Source organism: Onychostruthus taczanowskii, unplaced genomic scaffold (assembly GCF_017590055.1).
Source record: "Onychostruthus taczanowskii isolate IOZ18803 unplaced genomic scaffold, ASM1759005v1 scaffold9, whole genome shotgun sequence".
Classification (NCBI taxonomy): domain Eukaryota; kingdom Metazoa; phylum Chordata; class Aves; order Passeriformes; family Passeridae; genus Onychostruthus; species Onychostruthus taczanowskii.
The window spans coordinates 15138988-15157367 of record NW_024506993.1 but is presented as its reverse complement, the minus strand read 5'-3'; the positions used below and the strand labels follow the sequence as shown (position 1 = coordinate 15157367).

General features: G+C 39.4%; 1 protein-coding gene across 12 annotated transcripts in view; it reads left to right on the top strand.

Annotated features, from left to right (window-relative positions):
* PBRM1 (polybromo 1) overlaps positions 1–18380 on the top strand; it is a 53627-nt gene that overhangs the window by 18293 nt on the left and 16954 nt on the right. For all 12 annotated transcript variants that reach the window (XM_041425597.1, XM_041425591.1, XM_041425593.1 and 9 more), the window contains 13 exons: positions 2812–2953; positions 3420–3517; positions 6167–6443; positions 7240–7345; positions 8523–9165; positions 10055–10266; positions 11048–11233; positions 12054–12211; positions 12777–13043; positions 14420–14565; positions 14861–15018; positions 15671–15854; positions 17022–17232. In XM_041425597.1, the coding sequence (XP_041281531.1) occupies positions 2812–2953; positions 3420–3517; positions 6167–6443; positions 7240–7345; positions 8523–9165; positions 10055–10266; positions 11048–11233; positions 12054–12211; positions 12777–13043; positions 14420–14565; positions 14861–15018; positions 15671–15854; positions 17022–17232 (2788 nt within the window). The remainder of the gene's footprint in view (positions 1–2811; positions 2954–3419; positions 3518–6166; positions 6444–7239; positions 7346–8522; positions 9166–10054; positions 10267–11047; positions 11234–12053; positions 12212–12776; positions 13044–14419; positions 14566–14860; positions 15019–15670; positions 15855–17021; positions 17233–18380) is intronic.

The window sequence follows — 18380 nt, the reverse complement described above, 5'->3', positions numbered from 1 at the left end:
GGCAGGCTTACAAGAACACTGTTCCTTATTAAATTTTACAGTGTTGGGAAGTATGATTCCCTAGGCAAGTGGGTCAGGCTTTTTTATCCCAGAGGAGGAAGGTGTGCCAGGGAATTCCCTGGCAGCAGCTCTCTGAAACACATGTGGGAGTACAGGCACTGAAATTGGTACCTTCACAACACACCCTGGTGTCTTGTGCTCCTGGGGCTGCAGCTGAGCTTTAAAAATGTGCATGGATCTGGTGTCAAACACACTTGGGTTTGTGTCATAGCTACTTTTTGGGGAATTCAAATAAATTTTTCTTAATGAGTGTGATCCTTTTTGGACAATACTCTGTGACACAAGAATTTAAATGTTGCGTTTATGTGATGTGTTGGGGTTCTCTTGAATTTTATGGTGGCTCTTGGTGGTTTTGGATTAGTTATAAATAATTTGAGTGGAGCTTGTAGTAAATGTCATCACCTGGTCAAGCACATTTTGCCATATAACTTAATCAGTTTTAGCAATATGGCAAATCAAAAAGTGGAACTAATTTTGGAGTATAAGAGACTGGTGACTGGGGTAAAGTTTGAAGGATTTATGGAGAATTTCTGTATTTTTGTTTGCTTGATTCATGAATTAGTCAATTGGGAAGAAAAAATGATGTCTCTAATATTTGGAATACACTGTAAATGTTCACTTTATCTGAGATTCAGTGGTTCTTTCATTCCTTTTGTCACTTAATATAACTTATTATTTGGTGAATATTGTATATTTTTTAAATCTTCTGTTTGTGTAACCAGTTTTCCTACCTTAGGAAGTACTTTCAGTGCATGTTTTAGGTTTATAAAATCACAGGTTGAAGTAAAGAAGGTTCCCAATGTATTTTAGAAGAAGACTGTCATCTTCAATATTTGACATTTGTCAAATGCATTTCTTGATCCCACTCATCCTTTGTTAGTGGGTTGTTTTTCCCTGGAGAGGCAGGACTAGCACTTCACAATTTCTGAATAAAAGAAAATAGGTTGCATAACTGATCTTATTCCTGGTGTTTGAATGTTTTTCAATAAGAAATTTTTAGGCTGTTTGTCTAATAAATGGATCTTTTGGTTATATGGAAAGAGTATGTCTCACCTTCAGTCCTTGCAGATATTCCACCTGGAAGGACTGATGAGTTTGCAGTAGACATTTTAGGGAGCTGAGTGCCAACTTACAGTATTCTTTTAATTAATATTCTGATTTCAACCAAATTAAATGTCATATCAGTGTTGTTTTGGGCTTAGTGGCCTTATGAAACTGTACCCTTACTTTTAAACTTTTTTTTCTTCATTTTGCAAAGGTCATTTTGTTTAAAAGGAAATTTTTTCTAGTTTTACTCGTGCTTTCAGGTACTGTTATATCCCTGTCAATAATTTTCACAGAAATTTGTCTTAGTTTCTAGTATATGATTTGTGTTATGTTGGCAGTGGCTTTCTGTAGAGCCATGAGTTCAGTTAGTTTCAGCCTCACTTTGTGAAATAAACTGATGTTTATAAAATCCTTTGTTCCCAAGATTGATGAGATGGCTTGTTAAAAATTTATTGTGGAGCTGTACTTCATCCTCTAAATCCAGAGAAGTCATGATGCTTAAGTTCTGCTGAGTTTGAGTGTAATTAAATCTGTTCAAAGTACTTATGTAAATAACCTAGCTAATTAATCATCCTGTTGTTTGCTGACAGCAGTACAGAGAATGGTAGGAGAGGAGGTTCTTTGCAGGCTAGAACAGGGTCACTTCTGTGCCTGTTCATTTTTCATTCCTCATGTCCCTGGTTCGGAGTTGCCACTTTCCAAACCATTCCAGACCTAAGTCTGGGTTTTTACTTTTGCTTCAGGCCTTTGATGAGCACAGCTGTGAATGTAAATGGTTTGCTTAAAATCAGATGGCCTGCACCTTGGTTGTTGGCTAGTGGATAAGCACGTGGTGGTAGGAGCAAGCTAGGGAGTGAAAGGTTTTCTATTAAATTTATTTCGTGGTAGTGATGGTGCTCCATCAAGCAGGGACACATTCAGCCAGGTGCTGCAGAAACAGGCTGGGTTTAAAGGTGGTGTGTGACTGGTGAATGTGCAGGCAGGAGTGGGAGGAAGCTGTGTTGCAGCTGTGACAGGCTTTGAGGCTTGGGGTGCTGCAGATTAGTATTTTCTGCTGTGTGTAATGAAGTCTTGGAAGGTTTAAAAAGGGTGTCTAGAACTTCCAGCATTGTGCAAGAAAACTCATTAAGTTAAACATTAACTGGTGTTGATTCATGTGTTTAGCATATGAAAATGACTTTGTTGTTATTACTCCTCTTCTCAGTGTTTTCAGGTGAAGTGCACTTTGCAGGTATCACCAATCAACAGCCACGTGTTTCTTTAAGGGAAGGCACAGATTGGAGGGCTTAGCAGAGGAGGTGCTGGGTGCTTTTGGCTGTCACTGAAGATGAGTGGAATTGATGGAGGGAAGGCAGCGTTTGGGGCTCTGCAGAGCTGGCCTGGCCTGAGGTCAGGGCTCAGGGGCACTGCAGCAGTGTCAGCAGCCTGTGCTGCTGCCTCACCTGTAACATCTCACCCAAGAATGAAAACAGGACTTCAGTCTCCACAACTTCCAAAATTACTGAAGCCATTATTTGAGGAGGAGGAGATATGTTTCCCTAATATGGTTACAAGTGGAAGATATTACTAGAGTATCAAAAAGTAAATCCCATTTCTGTACTTAGAGCTCATGGCCTATTGCTTTATCATGAAAATGAAGATATTAAAGAACTATGTTGCACTGTGTAACTAGTGAAATAGCTGACTAGTGTTTCTCTTTTGCAGAACCAAGCTGAAGAACCATGAGTACGAAACTTTAGATCAGTTGGAGGCTGATCTGAATTTGATGTTTGAAAATGCCAAGCGCTACAATGTCCCTAATTCTGCCATCTATAAAAGGGTGCTGAAAATGCAGCAGGTTATGCAGGTAAGTGGAGGACAACAAGCAGAAGGATATAACTTCACATGTAAATTCATTTCTCTAATGGGTATTTTTCCAAAATAATTTTTAATTAGAACTGTATTTACAGAAGTATTTTCTTGTTTAGAGGGAAGTATGGGAATGGAGAGCATCATGAAGTGATTTTTTCCTCAGCACACCTGCTGCTTTCTGTGATTTTTTTCAGTCACTTTATTCCTTGCTGTGACTCCTAACCTAATTAAATTGTGAGAAAATTTATGATGTAGGGTTTTTTTGGAGTTTGCCTTTAATTGACTTTCAGATTTCATTAAGTGATCCAGCTAAGTGCTCCAGCTAAGTCTGAAATGGCATTGTTTTCAAGTTGGTTCCTCAGAAGTTGTTCTGTCAGTTAGAAAGAACTATACTGCTCTTTAATTCTGTTCTGTAAGTATCCAGCAAGGAGTTTGGCTTCAGGGATTTGTTCTTTTTTCAGGCAAAGAAGAAGGAGCTTGCTAGGAGAGATGACATTGAGGATGGGGACAGCATGATTTCTTCTGCCACTTCTGATACTGGAAGCTCAAAAAGGAAAAGGTACCTGCTTCTGTAGTTCCTGCAGGCCATAACATTGCTGCGTCTCTTTTTGTTACAGAGAGTATTAAACCATGGTTTTTAGCATTTGTGTAAGGATTTGTAATTCTGAAACATCATTAAGTGTTGAGTCTAGTTAATTCAAAATTATTTGCTGACTATTAATTCCCTGTTTTGGTCTGTTAGTTGGCTGTTGTCAACATCAGTTCAATAAGTAAAATGGGCACTGTAATTGCACTGAACTAGGTGATTTTGCCAGTAAATTTCAGGATTTTTTTTGGGAGAGTTGTTTTATTTCAGCCTGACAAATAGATAAACTGATTACAAGAGGTTGATTACTGAGAGTCCTGTAACATAAACCAAGTTCCCAGTGATTTGCAGTAGACTCTTCTATTGGGCATAATAATGCCTTATGGAAGGTGTTCTTTGTGGTGATAGCTGTTTTGTAATTGATACTAGTGATGCATTTTACTCCAGCAAAAGGTGGTTTCTCTAGTCTGCCTTATGGTGTCATTTAAAGTAAAGTCCAGCTCAGATAATATTGCAGTGGTAGCAACAGCCAGTGTAAAATTGTAATTCCGCATCTTTTTTGATGTTGCTTGTGAACATTGGCTTCGTGGATATTTATTTCTTGTTTTGTCAAAGGGAGAACAGTCGTGGAGGGAAGGAGGGAGTGGAGTAGAGCATCAGCAAAGAGTCACTGAAGAACAATCAAATAAGTGCAGAAATGTACACTCATTAAAAAGCTTCAGAGAGAAAATATGAACATGGATTTAGGAGGTGATGCAGTCTAGGGATGCTGGGAAGAAGAAATGGAAAGGAAAGGCAGATCACAGAACCAAGTAATCAAGAAGGAACAAATTACAAAAATCATTAGCTTTGTGATCTTCAGATACAAAAAGAAGTACTAACCTAATCAAGCAAGTCAAATTGTCATCAGAGTCCTTTTAACCCCATGTTGCTTTTGATCACCTTGTGCCAGACACTACTGAAATGCTTAAAAGGAAAAAATCTGTCAGGCCCTGTCATCTAAGAACAATAAAAGAGGAAAGGGAACAAGGGATTTCCCGTGTTGGTAGGCAAGGGAGATCAAAATGATGCCTGAAGAGCACCTGGAAATGCTTTTGATGTTGTCAGTTCAATGCTTGTTATCCATTCATTTGCTGAATGATAGCAAGGAAAAGATCATAAATGCTTCTGATTACAGAAGTGAAGCAGTAAGAGGAATTCCAAAATGTTGCTGGAAAAGGAAACCGATAACCCATACAAAATTCATCCTATTGGGAAAATAAATTACCCAGAAGAAAGTTGTTTGAATGTCCACTTTTATGTATCAGATACATGACACGAATCTTGAGTATTGGCAGACCTTTTGCTGTTTCTGCTTTGGTTTTGCTTTTCCTGTATCTGTTGAAATGAGTGAGAAAAACCTGGAAACACATTAAAATGGGGGATTTGGCAGCATGTCTGTGTTCTGGCATTGCTCACCTGCTAGTGGGAACAACTAACCAACATTTGCCAGCAGTGGTAATGTTTAGCCTATAGAACATATATTTTGAGTTTTCTTTGTTGTTAGTTTTGTTTCATTATTTTCCTGATCTCACCAAGGAGTAAGAGATATCTGAGCATGAGACTGTGCTGAATTAGGTATATTTTAAATGTGTAATGAAAAGATGCACATCATGGGAAATCTGTGCTGCAGTTTGGTTTCTCGTAAGTTGTACTGGGATGTTTTGCACATTCTGCAATTGAAGTTAATTTTTTGTGGTGGTTGTTGTCTTTGCAGAAAATGTAATAGTCAAAGTTATAACTACCTGAATAAGTCTTAAGGAGATTGCAGATCTGTATCTGAGCTGAGACTACACATTATTGACATAAATTTTCTTCTCCCTCATTTGATTTACTTATAGGCCATGTACTATGTGTGCAGGGAGCCATGTACTTTTCTGTGATAAGCTGTGTCTTGGTTGTGCTGTCAGATTTCTTGAGACAACCATAACAGCTACACACAGGGTGACTGCAACATTTACACTTGGGGGATAGCATGTACCATTTTCTACCTGGGTTTGCCGTCTTGGTGAGCTTTATTGACTTCAGACTTCATTTGGATTGACATATTTAAGCACTTCTTTCTACTACATCCTTGATGTCCTTACTTGGTACTGAAGAATGTACAAAATTTCTCTGAGATAAATATCTCATGTGTTTGATATTCTGTGTTCACCAGAAGTAATCATTAAGGTCCTGACTGGTGGTTTTTACCCTGTTCACTCTGGATCTTGAGCTCTTGGATTCAGATGCCTGATCCTGACTGGTTTGTTTTCTCTGCATCTGCAAAGTGCTTAGAGTTCCTTTTGGCCTTTGCACTTTGAAAAATGAGTTAGTTGGTTTATTTTATAGAACACTTGAACTCAAGGTCAATGAGAGAACAGTAATCTCAAAGAGTCACTTCCTGTTTCTGTGTCAGGCTCCTGATTGTGGTGCTGTTGTCATTTGCAAATTCTCGTCTTAATGTTGAACTTCTTGTGTGTGTTTAGGTGGTTCTGGTTGTCTCTTCATGGTGGAGGATAACACCATTTTGATAACGGTGTTGGAACTGGGGCTAAGAACCCCTGACATGTGTTCTTTTCCTTTGTGTTCTTAACCCCACAGTAAAAAGAACATCCGGAAGCAGCGGATGAAGATCTTGTACAACGCGGTTCTGGAAGCTCGAGAGCCCGGCACGGGCAGGAGGCTCTGTGATCTGTTCATGGTTAAGCCATCCAAAAAGGACTATCCTGACTACTACAAAATTATCCTGGAGCCAATGGACCTGAAGATGATAGAGCACAACATCCGCAATGACAAGTACGCGGCGGAGGAGGCCATGATCGAGGACATGAAGCTCATGTTCCGCAACGCCAGGCACTACAACGAGGAGGGCTCCCAGGTATTCCCTGGGGCCAGCAGCTTCTCTCTGCTGCTTTGCAGACATAAAATGCTCTTAGGATGCTTTCACTTCGACTATGACACATAGTAATTATTGTAATTATTTATTGAATTAAAGTAGAAAGAACTTCTGAGGAAGGCTGTCTTAGAAGGAAAACAGCTTTGTTTTCATGGAAGTGGAGAGTGTAGGAGATCAGACTAGAAGACATGACTTGTTTAGTTTAGCAAAATGAGTCTGAAAGCGATATGGTTTTCATTTACAGGCATATTGTTGGGTGTGTCTATATTGTGATGTTTCTCAGGCAGCAGGAATGATGTGAAACAGGGTGGCGGTGGTTAGAAACCTCCAGCTGTTTCTAATAAGAACCTTGGTCAGCAGCTGCACTTCATCACCAGGACTGGGTTTGAAGACCCAGGACTGTTCTAGTCCTTTGTACCTTGGTGGAATCTCAGTGGTTCATGGGATCTTACATTGCTCAGCAGAAGGGTTTGGTGAGCAAGTTGATAACACAGCTACCCCTTGCCATTTTGTAGTCTTTGGAAGAGAGAAGTATCTTCACTGAATAATTTTTTCAACAATTGTAGCTCCCTGATTCAGAGGGTGTCATCAGTTCTGCTTACTTATGTCAGTTAAAAAGAAAGGCTTATTTATGAAAGGTACACTTTAAAGAAAATACTCCATTTTGCTTTCAGTTTTTCAAAACTAACATTGCAGTGTTTCGTAGCAGCTAGTTCTTAACTAGTAAACACAGTAAACCTTGTTTTGGTTGGACTTTGATTACTTTACTGATTAATAGGTGTACAATGATGCCCATATGCTGGAAAAGATCCTTAAAGAAAAAAGAAAAGAGCTGGGACCCTTGGCTGAAGATGATGATGTTGCATCCCCTAAACTAAAGCTAAGTAAGACAACCTTGTGCATTGCCTTGTCTCATTTCAATACTTACAATACAATAGAGGTGAACAGATCTTCCTTTTGGAATAGACATGTTCTGCACAGTGTTAACAGTTGTCAACACTGACAAGGAAAGAAGAATTATGTTTTCAAAATCTTGATAGCAATGGCATGTCTGTAGTGTACAATAGAATTAAGTTGTTGCATGCAGTGTTTTCTAAAAGAGTAACTTAGAGTGAAGAAAAAAGACTTGGGAATGAGTGGAAGGATTAAGTCGTACAGTGTTATCCAAATGTTAGGTGGTGCATTGTGTGCTCAGTCAAGTAAGGGCTTCTCAAATTGAGCCGACCTCTTAATTTCACTGGTTAAATGTCTGGGATTTCCACAGAATGATTAAAAAAAAGTGAACTCTGTTTGGCAGATTATTGAAGGCCATGAAGAACATGGAAGTGAAGTTCCTCGAGCTGTTGCCCTTACAGCCTTGCTACTGCTCAAATCTTATGTTGTCTTAATATGTCTTCAGAACTGAGCAAACTGAGATGGTTAAAATTGCACAAAAACCTTAAAGAAAATAACTGCACGCAGTCCTCTTGCAAATTGAATGTACAGCTCCTAGGTAAAGTACAGGTGTAGACTTAGAGTCTGCAGTGCAGTAACAGAGATCTTGAATTAGTCAAAAAGCCAACCTGATAATCCCATGGGAGGCCTTAATTTACATTTTACTTAAAATAATCCTTTCTAATTTGGCATAGACATGTTATAAAGGAGTCTGATAATATTTTGAATACTTAATTTTAGTGATAGCAAAACCCTGTGATGACAGGATTTTTATCAGCTGCAGAGACAAATTCATGGAGAGCTGTAAAACCAAAATGAGTTTAGAGGAGTTTGTTAATGCTGTTAGGTAGGAAAAGATGTTTTTCATGCTGAAGCCTGAGGAGGCCTTTGCCAGGTGGAGCATGGAGCAACATATTCTGTATTTGCCAAAAAGAACATCAAAAAAATTCATAGAGCTATGAAAAGTAAAGGAAGCTGCAGCCTGGAACGGGCTCTGTGTTATGAGGCTTCTGCTCACGCCATGAAGTGGTTCTCCCATGAACAATTCTCTGGTGGAAACTAGAGATGGACAAAGAAACATCTCTCAGCTTTGTCATTTTAACTCCTTTTTTATTTTTATCATGCTAGGTAGGAAAAGTGGCATTTCTCCCAAGAAGTCCAAGTACATGACTCCAATGCAGCAGAAGCTGAACGAGGTGTACGAGGCCGTGAAGAACTACACGGACAAGCGCGGGCGGCGGCTGAGCGCCATCTTCCTGCGGCTGCCCTCCCGCTCCGAGCTGCCCGACTACTACGTCACCATCAAAAAGCCTGTGGACATGGAGAAGATCAGGAGCCACATGATGGCCAACAAATACCAGGACATCGACTCCATGGTGGAGGACTTTGTCATGATGTTCAATAACGCCTGCACGTACAATGAGCCGGAGTCTTTGATTTATAAAGATGCCCTGGTACTCCACAAGGTTTTGCTTGAAACTCGGAGAGAAATAGAAGGAGATGAGGATTCTCATGTGCCCAATGTCACTTTGCTGATTCAGGAACTTATCCATAACCTCTTTGTATCCGTTATGAGCCACCAGGATGATGAGGGCAGGTGTTACAGCGACTCCTTAGCTGAGATTCCTGCTGTTGATCCCAACTTCCCAAATAAACCTCCTCTGACTTTTGATATTATCCGAAAAAATGTTGAAAATAATCGCTATAGAAGATTGGACTTGTTCCAGGAGAACATGTTTGAGGTGCTGGAGAGGGCACGGAGAATGAACAGGTGAGGAAACCCTTATTTTTCAGGTATCACCTGAAGGTGATAGGTATCAGCCTTTATCACAGGCTTGCATTTAATGTTAGACAAAGGCTGAAGTTTTTTGAGGTGTTTGCTTTACTTGTTATGGGTGTTTGGAAAACTAAATCTCAAAAGCTCTAGCAGGTCTTCAGTGGAACATTTGCTTTGATTTGAAACCAAGGAAGGAAATAGTTTTCTACTAAGAGATCGTTTTGACAATCTTCCAAAGGAGCACCTTATGGCAAAAACGTTCCTGCTAACTTTGAAATTGAAGAAGTGAAGAGAGCTGTTCTCTAACTGTTCAAATACTGAATTACTCTTTTGGAGCAGTCACACTTGGTTGAGTTATGGTGCAAAAACTATGAACACTTGCAACTTCTTTTAGTGTTTTGCTTGAATTCGGTAGCCTTTTTGTGAATGTGCAAGTGAGAGCTTGACTGTGGAGAGAGGAGGTAAAAAATGATCTTAAAACATCTACTAAGAGGAGTATGGATAGTTAAAATAAGTCAATTTTGTTAATAGTACTGTTATTACTCAAGTTTTCAGAAGTTAACAGATTGTAGAGGTCCAGTGACAAGTAGCCTTGGTCACAACTAGTTACCTTTGATTTTCCTGGCATTTCAGGACTGGTGTATACCAAAATACTCTGGTGGGTAAACTATAATGCAAACTGACAGTGGACTAACAGGTGTAGCTTCACTTAATGCTTCATGGCTTCAAGCCAGTCTCCTGCTGCTTATGAGCAAACAGAGTTATCCATTGTCAGAGTGAAACTTTCAACTGATCACAGAGTGGTGATTGATGGGTGTGTTTAGGCTCCTGTTTGACCCTGCACAAACTGTGTTTTTACCCTGGTGCTCATGTTTTTGGACAGGACTGATTCAGAGATCTATGAAGATGCAGTGGAACTTCAGCAGTTTTTCATTAAAATTCGAGATGAACTGTGTAAAAATGGAGAGATTCTGCTGTCGCCTGCTCTCAGCTACACCACCAAGCATCTTCACAACGATGTAGAAAAGGAGAAGAAGGAAAAGCTGCCCAAAGAAATAGAGGAGGATAAGCTCAAAAGGGAGGAGGAGAAGAGAGGTACCTACTTTTGTTTCACTAATTTTGAATGTACCAGATGAAAAATGTACCCACACATATAATGTGTTGCTGCAGCTTTGTCTGCTGAAAGGACCTCAGTAGTTTAGTTGTCCCTCAGTCTTTTATTTTCAAGTTATGAGAGATTTATTTTATTTTGATCTTTATCAGTTGGGACAGAGAGGTTTTAAGAAAGAGATGTAGGTAGATATTATTCCTATGTGAACTCTTTAATACATTGGGGTACCAGTATTATTTCAAGGATATCATAAAAGAAAGCAGTAGTTTTTTACTTTGGATTTCTGCTCATAATAAACTTAACAATGAATATTCCCATTGACCTTTTAGTCATTTTCTTTTTGACAAGTACTGATGGTATTGTTTATGATCATGCTTTTAACACTGCTGAAGAACTGAGGTTTGAGAAGCCTTTTGTGTTTTGGCTACTGTGGATGTGCAGGGGAGTGGGCTTGCACTGTTTTGAAGGGGCATGAAGCGTACCCTGCAGGTCCTTTATTTCACAGTTCCTGGTTGTTTGTCTGTGCTCCATTGTGCACCATGCTTAAAGGAATAAATAAGCTCTCCAGCTGCGCCTTTCCACAGACAGGAGCACAGCTGTTGGCAATTTTGTCCACGTATCATGTTTCTAATGTGATTGATCTTCCCTCATAGATGTCAGCACAGTAAAGTAAATAAAGCTCAAAGTGAGGCACTGACATCAAGAATCTCGGCTAACATAGATATGTGACATTACTAACATCTGCTTTTCCCTTTTTGAAATAAGAAGCTGAAAAGAGCGAAGATTCCTCTGGATCAGCTGGGCTGTCGAATTTGCATCGGACCTACAGCCAGGACTGCAGCTTCAAGAACAGCATGTACCATGTGGGGGATTATGTGTATGTGGAGCCTGCAGAGGCCAGCCTGCAGCCTCACATCGTCTGCATCGAGAGGCTGTGGGAAGATTCAGCTGGTAAGGATTCCTTACTGCAGGAAAACACTGGGGTGAAACTTACTATTATTATTTTAAGCTTCCAATTTGATTTTTTTTTTCCCTGTGTTACTTATTTTATTTGCGGAACTGTTTGAGCCAGTGGGTATTTTTTTGTTGTTGTTTGTGAGTTGCTTTTTTTCTAAAGGATATTACAAATAGAAAATTCTTGGGACAGTGTGGACTTTTTTTGATGTTCATTGCTGCCTACCCTCAAATTGTAAGCCTTGCAGGGATGGGATTGAGTTGGATGGACTCCTTGTAATTTAGGTGCAGAAGAACACTGTTTTTCTGTGCTGGGAAATCTGAACCAAAGATGGGCACAGGTTTGCTTTGATTTAGAAAAATAGTACATATTTGTAACTTCTTTATAAGTTGTTGCTATCAATTTGAGTAGTTTGTCACAGCATAAAATCAAAGAAAGTGTTTTTTAAAAATTTACTAACAGTTACCTGAGATTCTTTAAATAATCAGGTGATTGTTGTGTGGACTTCAAAGCCATTTCAAACTCTGAAAGTTGAGATCTGTAAATAAGAACAAATTTCTCCTTTATTTTGCTGAGTCAGGTTTTACAGGAGAAATAACAATTGGCAGGCTTTTTAAAAAAAACTTGTTTTCCTTTTCTGGAAAGTTGACTATTGCCCTGTTTAAAAGCAGATTGCTCCTAGTATAAATGACTACATGACTATTTGATTAATCAGCCAATTGCTAATTGTTCTTACTTGGCTCATGCACTAGAGAATGTCATTTTACATTTTTTTCTTTCTATCTCCCTTTTTTTTTTGTTGTTTTCTATTTTAAGGCGAGAAATGGCTCTATGGCTGTTGGTTTTATCGACCAAATGAAACTTTCCATCTTGCAACAAGAAAATTCCTGGAGAAAGAAGTTTTTAAAAGTGATTATTACAGTAAAGTTCCTGTTAGCAAAATTTTAGGCAAATGTGTGGTCATGTTCGTCAAGGTGAGAGACTGTTCAGACTAATTTATAAAACAAGTAATGCTTTCTGCTATTTCCTGTAGAGCTGTAGGCACTCTAACAGAGAGACATTCCAGTAATACCTAAATAAAATAGGTGTTGCTTCTGTGGGCTGTTTGGGTCTTCCTTTGCTTCCTGAGATATGTGGTTCACCTGGGTACTGGAGTTGCCCTGTGCTGGTTGGTTTGTGGTTATGGTCACCCCTGGCTTGGTGAACTTGTCCTTTTCACAAGTCAAAGCTCAGAAGTCTTGTGAAAGTGATTTCAGGCTGCAGATCTTGTATTTGTTAGTGCACTGCATTGGGAAATGAATAAAACCTAACTTTTCTCACATGCCAACCTGTACTGAATTAGCTCCTTCTCCAAAGGTGGGATCTCTTGTGTGTTGTTATTCTTAGTAAAACTCTGACATCAAACTGGAAGAAGAGAACTCAGTAAAAAGGCTTCTGACAGAAGCAGAGAAAAAACTGAAGCCATGAGAGGGAGTTCACTGTGTGTCTGTGGAGTGTGGGTGTTGCTGAAATACTTAATATTTTTCCTTCAATCTGCAGGAATATTTTAAATTGTGCCCTGAAAACTTCAGAGATGAGGATGTCTACGTGTGTGAGTCGCGTTATTCTGCAAAGACAAAGTCTTTTAAAAAGATTAAACTGTGGACTATGCCTGTGAGCTCTGTTAGATTTGTCCCACGAGATGTGCCCCTGCCTGTGGTCAGAGTTGCTTCTGTGTTTGCCAATACAGACAAAGTAGATGAGGAGAAACACAGTGAGACACTGGAGGACAGTAAGGTGGGAGAAAGTATCCTTCATCTTGAAAAGGTATGCAAGGGGAATGTGGATTGTATTTGACAGATAGAGAATGACAAAATATTAACCCTCATGGCTTGGGTTTCACCACATCCAGACACAATAAAATATAAATGAATATAATACTTCTGTTATAAATTATATTACAGGCATTTGTAAATTAACATAATCAAAATATAAAAAGATAGAAAATAATAAACGGCGTAAATATTTGTTACAAACCTCTTTCTTGTGATCATGTGATGGGATTGGTTTGGGTTTTTTACCACTTCAGAAAATCACACTTTTATTGTAAAGCCTGCTCTAAGCCTAAAAACCTGTAGAACTAAAAGTCTGATTTTAGTTCATGGCAGTGCTGAAATGCTTTGTTGTGTAGCATTTCAGTAAAACAGTCAGTAGCTAGGCAGCAGTAAGTAACACATAATATTCTATTGTTTGTGGCCTGTTTGTGGTTGATAAGTAAGTAGTTTGTTGTCAAAATGCTTAAGAATATTTCTGTCCAACGTAGTGGATAAAATGGTTCATTTATTGTACCTAGACTAAGAAAACAAATAAATTTAGGTAAGTGTATTAAAATCAGTTAAATTTAGTTCATTTTGTCTGAAATAAATTTAGAGCCATGAAAAAATAAGAGACTCATAAAATATCATAAATCACTAAAAAAGCCCATGAAAAATCCACTTTGCATTTTCTAACCTGAGAACACAGTACCCAGCACACCCATTGTCAGCTTTTGTCAGACACCTAGTGTGTGTTAGTATATTTATTCACATCATGGCAAAAGATGGAATTAATTCTTCTGAGAGAATGAAAACTCATAGGATCTTTTCCTTCCATGCCTTGGTGAGACAGTCTGTGTTTCCTTGGCTTTCTGGAATCCCAAGCTGAAAGATGGACTGAGGCACGATTTGAGTTCTTACTAAAAAGTAAGAAATTAAATAGGGCAGATGGTATGAATTTGTAAGCAGTACATGGAGTGTTCACATTATTGTATAAGAGTTGAATCATTACATTTGTGTCTGTTAGCTTGGCCATATATTTAGTTCTTGCTCCCCAAGCACTTTATTGGACTTTAAACCATCAAACTGACAAGGCTTGGTTTGTCCAGTTTACTTTGAAGCCCTAGAACAAAAAAAAAGACCTGTAAATTACTATTCTGGCAAAATTAGAGCTTTGTGAAGTGGGAAAGCTTGTGACAGACATGGAGGTTAACTTTGGCTTTGCAGTTTTAATTCTGGAAACTTTTGCACACACATCTCTGCTTAGTGCTTACCTGTTGTTGTTGACATAAAGATAGAGCAAAGCCTTTTGCTGGTACCTGACATCTCTTTATTTCTGTGCTTGGTTTTTCTCCTTCCTCAAGTTTCTAAATGCTTCTTCTCCTGCAGGACAAGGAAGATGTTCCAGTAGAAATGTCCAATGGGGAACCTGGTTGCCATTACTTTGAGCAGCTCTGCTACAATGACATGTGGCTGAAGGTTGGGGACTGTGTCTTCATCAAATCACACGGGCTGGTGCGGCCTCGAGTAGGGAGGTATGGCAGCTTCTTTGTTTGCAGTTTACACCTGGAAAAATAACTTGGATAAAAGAGGGGCTGGTTGCAAAAAGGAATGAAAGAAGGTGGGAAAAAAAGTGAGGGAAGTGTTAGAAGATTTTGATAGATTGAGGTGGAGTTTTAGCTGCCTAATAAAAACCTGGTCTGGTTGTGTGGTTGGAATTGGCTGTTCTGTATTCATCTTCCACTGACGGTCTTCCATCAGTGAACATCCTGCTGCCTCATTTGGGAGAAATGGCCTTTCATTTATGTTGCTGGGTTGGTTTCTTTGCAGAATTGAGAAGATGTGGGTGCGAGATGGAGCTGCATATTTCTTTGGTCCAATCTTTATACATCCTGAAGAAACTGAGCATGAGCCAACTAAAATGTTCTACAAGAAGGAGGTGTTTTTGAGTAACTTGGAGGAGACCTGTCCCATGACTTGCATTTTGGGTAATTGTTAACAGCTTTAATCTGATGGGCATCTTCTTTTGCTACCCAGTCTGAAGTGATTGAAGGCTATGTGTAGGCTTGATTCCAAGTACATCTTTTTCATTGAGGGAGGGAGGAGATACTATTCAGTGAGTTTACCTGCTTGTGGGACCTGTGATGAGAATTCACTATAAGGAGGCTTTTTTACAATAAGGGAATTACATGTATGATATGAAAGTGAACGTTTCAGCCAGAGAACAGAAAATTCCATTATTCTTGCATATTAATGTAATTACTCCAGCACATATTACCTGCAAAGTTGAAGGGAGGAGGAGGAGGTTGAAATTTGATTTGTGGCAGAAGATGATGGCTGTGTACTTTGTTTTGGAGTTGTAATGCTATGATAAATATGATAACTGACAGTGATCATAGGAGCTTGTGATTTTGTGGGTTCTCTAGGTCTTAAAAGAAATCCAAAAGCTGCATTAAGTTGCTGTAGGTTTCTTGTGAGTGGCATTTGATTGGAATATCAATTGATGTATTTTCCGTAGTTGCGCCAAATGCCAGGAATCTTCCAGACTTACAAGACAGGCAAAAAAATGGACTTTCCACACTTCTCAAAGACAATCTCCAAATGTGGCTGCCTTCTTACCCAGCTCTTTCATTTCTGCAGGAAAGTGTGTCGTTCTGTCATTCAAAGACTTCCTCTCGTGCAGACCAACAGAAATCTCCGAAAACGACGTCTTTCTTTGCGAGAGCCGCTACAACGAAAGCGACAAACAGATGAAGAAATTCAAGGGGTTGAAGAGGTTTTCACTGTCTGCGAAAGTTGTAGATGATGAAATATACTATTTTAGGTAAAAATGTGAGGGGAATGAGGGGGTCACCTGTGCACTCCTCTGGATTGTAATGGACTGGCAGCTAAGCCCCCACCCAGCCTCTTGCTCACTGCCCCACAGTGGAATAGGGGAGAGAATCTGAAGGGCAGAAGGAAGAAAAACTCCTGGCTCAAGTTAAAAACAGTTGGAAAAGTGCAGCAAAGCTACATGCACAAACAGAGCAAGATAAGGAATGAATTCCCTACTTTTCATCAGCAGGCAGATGTTTAGCTGTTTCCTGAAAAGCAGGGCCTTGGCACATGTCATGGTTACTGGGAAAGACAAATGCCATAACCCTGAATATACCCTGTCCTCTCCTCCTCGTATTTTATTGCTGAGCACAGTGTCAGAGTATGAAATATCCACTTGGCTGGTTTGGTTTAGCTGTCCTGGTTGTCTCCTCTCCCTAATCACTGCCCAGCCCCAGCCTGCTGGGGCACAGATTGGGGAAGAAGAAAGGCCTTGAGGCTGATCTGTTCAGCACTAATTACAGCAGGCTAGCACCTCTCAGCTGCTGTGCAGGGAATTAACCCCATCCCAGCCTGACCCAGGACATCCACAGAAGTCAGAGGTGTAATTTTAGATAACCACACTCTTGGGAAGAAATCCAGATAGCATCTGTCTTTTTATGGTCTTAATACCAATGGATGTTTTCTTTTTCTTCCTCTGACTTCAAGAAAAGTCATTACTTTATCAGATTGGTGCATTCTCTTGGAGATTGTGAAAATACTTAAGTCCTCATTATAAGTAAGGAAAATCTTTTGGTGAACATTCATATTAATAAAATAAGTATATTAAGTTCTAACTTAAGTAAAATGTGAAATCTAAGGAAGCTGTGGTGTTGATTTCTACAGTAGAAGGCAATTAAGTGCTTGTATTGAAATCCCCTTCTAACTCATAAAAAATCTTTCTAACAAGTGACTGAAATGAAAACTGGCCACAGACACAAAATTAGTTCTGCTAATTAATTAGTTCTGCTTTCATGGTTATGAAAGGAAGCATAGGCACATCTCAAGTCACCATTGTTTCTATACTCTTCAGTCAGAAATTAAGAAAAGTTTATTTTCTCTTCAAAAACAACTTCTTTCTCCTGTGAGGTATAGGTCTGTTCTCAGCTGCTTTTTGTCTTCCTCCTCCACCTTCCAGAAAACCCATAGTTCCTCAGAAAGAGCCATCTCCTCTCCTGGAAAAGAAGATTCAGCAGCTGGAAGCAAAGTTTGCTGAGTTGGAAGGAGGTGATGAGGACATGGAGGATATGGGAGAAGAGGAAGGTGATATGACTGAAACACCTTCTATGCCTCAGCTTCAGGCCCCCTTAGCCAGTGATTTGGATATAATGCCTTATACTCCACCTCAGGTAAGGACTTTCCTTCAGGAACTCTTAAACCTTGATATTCCACATTCTTTTCCCAATCCAAATAAAGAAAGTAAAATTTTATCATGTACAAACAGAGGACTTATACTGAAGTTTATAAGTGTATGGAGTAAATGGCACAAGACAATGTTGGCATGTCCAATATGATATCCAGATGATAGTGTTTCATTCCATTAAAATATTTTTAAAGAAATCATTCAGCTGTGGAAAACCCAGTACATGTTTATGTGCTAGTGTTGTTTTTAATAATGAGATTTTCTGTGACACTTGTTCAGAAGTATCGGGTCTTTATATAAAATTCTAATACAAATTTCCTTACACAAGGCCTGGAATTTGTGTTACTGAGTGTGGAAGCAGAGTGAGGAACTGCTTTAGCTGGAAATTCAACTAATCAAAATAAGTTTCTTTGCCACTGGATTAAACCTTTTATCTGTGTCACCATACTCCCACATCCAAGCTAATGCCAGCCTTAAAGAGGCAATGGGAATGATCTGCTGGGAACAGGAGGGAGTTCCAGACTCTCTTGTGACCAGCAATGTGGATTTCTGCTGCGTTACATTGAAAGGGTGTGACCCTGGGGTAGAAATGTATTTGGATGTTGTGAAAGAGTTGCTGAAGTTAAAAGCTTTTGCCTGGTTTGAGTGTGATGTTTTGCCATGTGGGCAACCACCAAATGCATTTTCCCTTGCAAGGTTGCTCACTGCTCTTGTTTAACATGGTGAATTTTATAAGCAGCTTGAAAATTCTTGAAGAGTATTCCAGTAGAAGTGGAATTTTATCTAACAGCTATTAAACCCCAGAACTTTTAAACTTCATTTTTTTCTTCTGCCAACAAAGAAGCTCTTATAACACCTACGAGGAGACAAGACAAGTGACTGTGTGGTCTTGTGGGGCTTGGCAGATAGGTTGGTGATGCTTTCCTGCTGCAGTTTGCTGTGAATCAAGTGAAAGTACTTAAAAAAAAGATGTGCAGCTTCATTGTTTGCTTCAGCAATGGCTGAGAAAAGGCATGAAAGGGGGTCCTGGCTGATTTCTTCTTTTAACAAGTCTGAAAGTAAATATGCAGTTATTTGGCTCCAGTGGAAAAGACTGTTCTTGTAAAAATGTGTGGATGGGAGATGGAAAAGAAC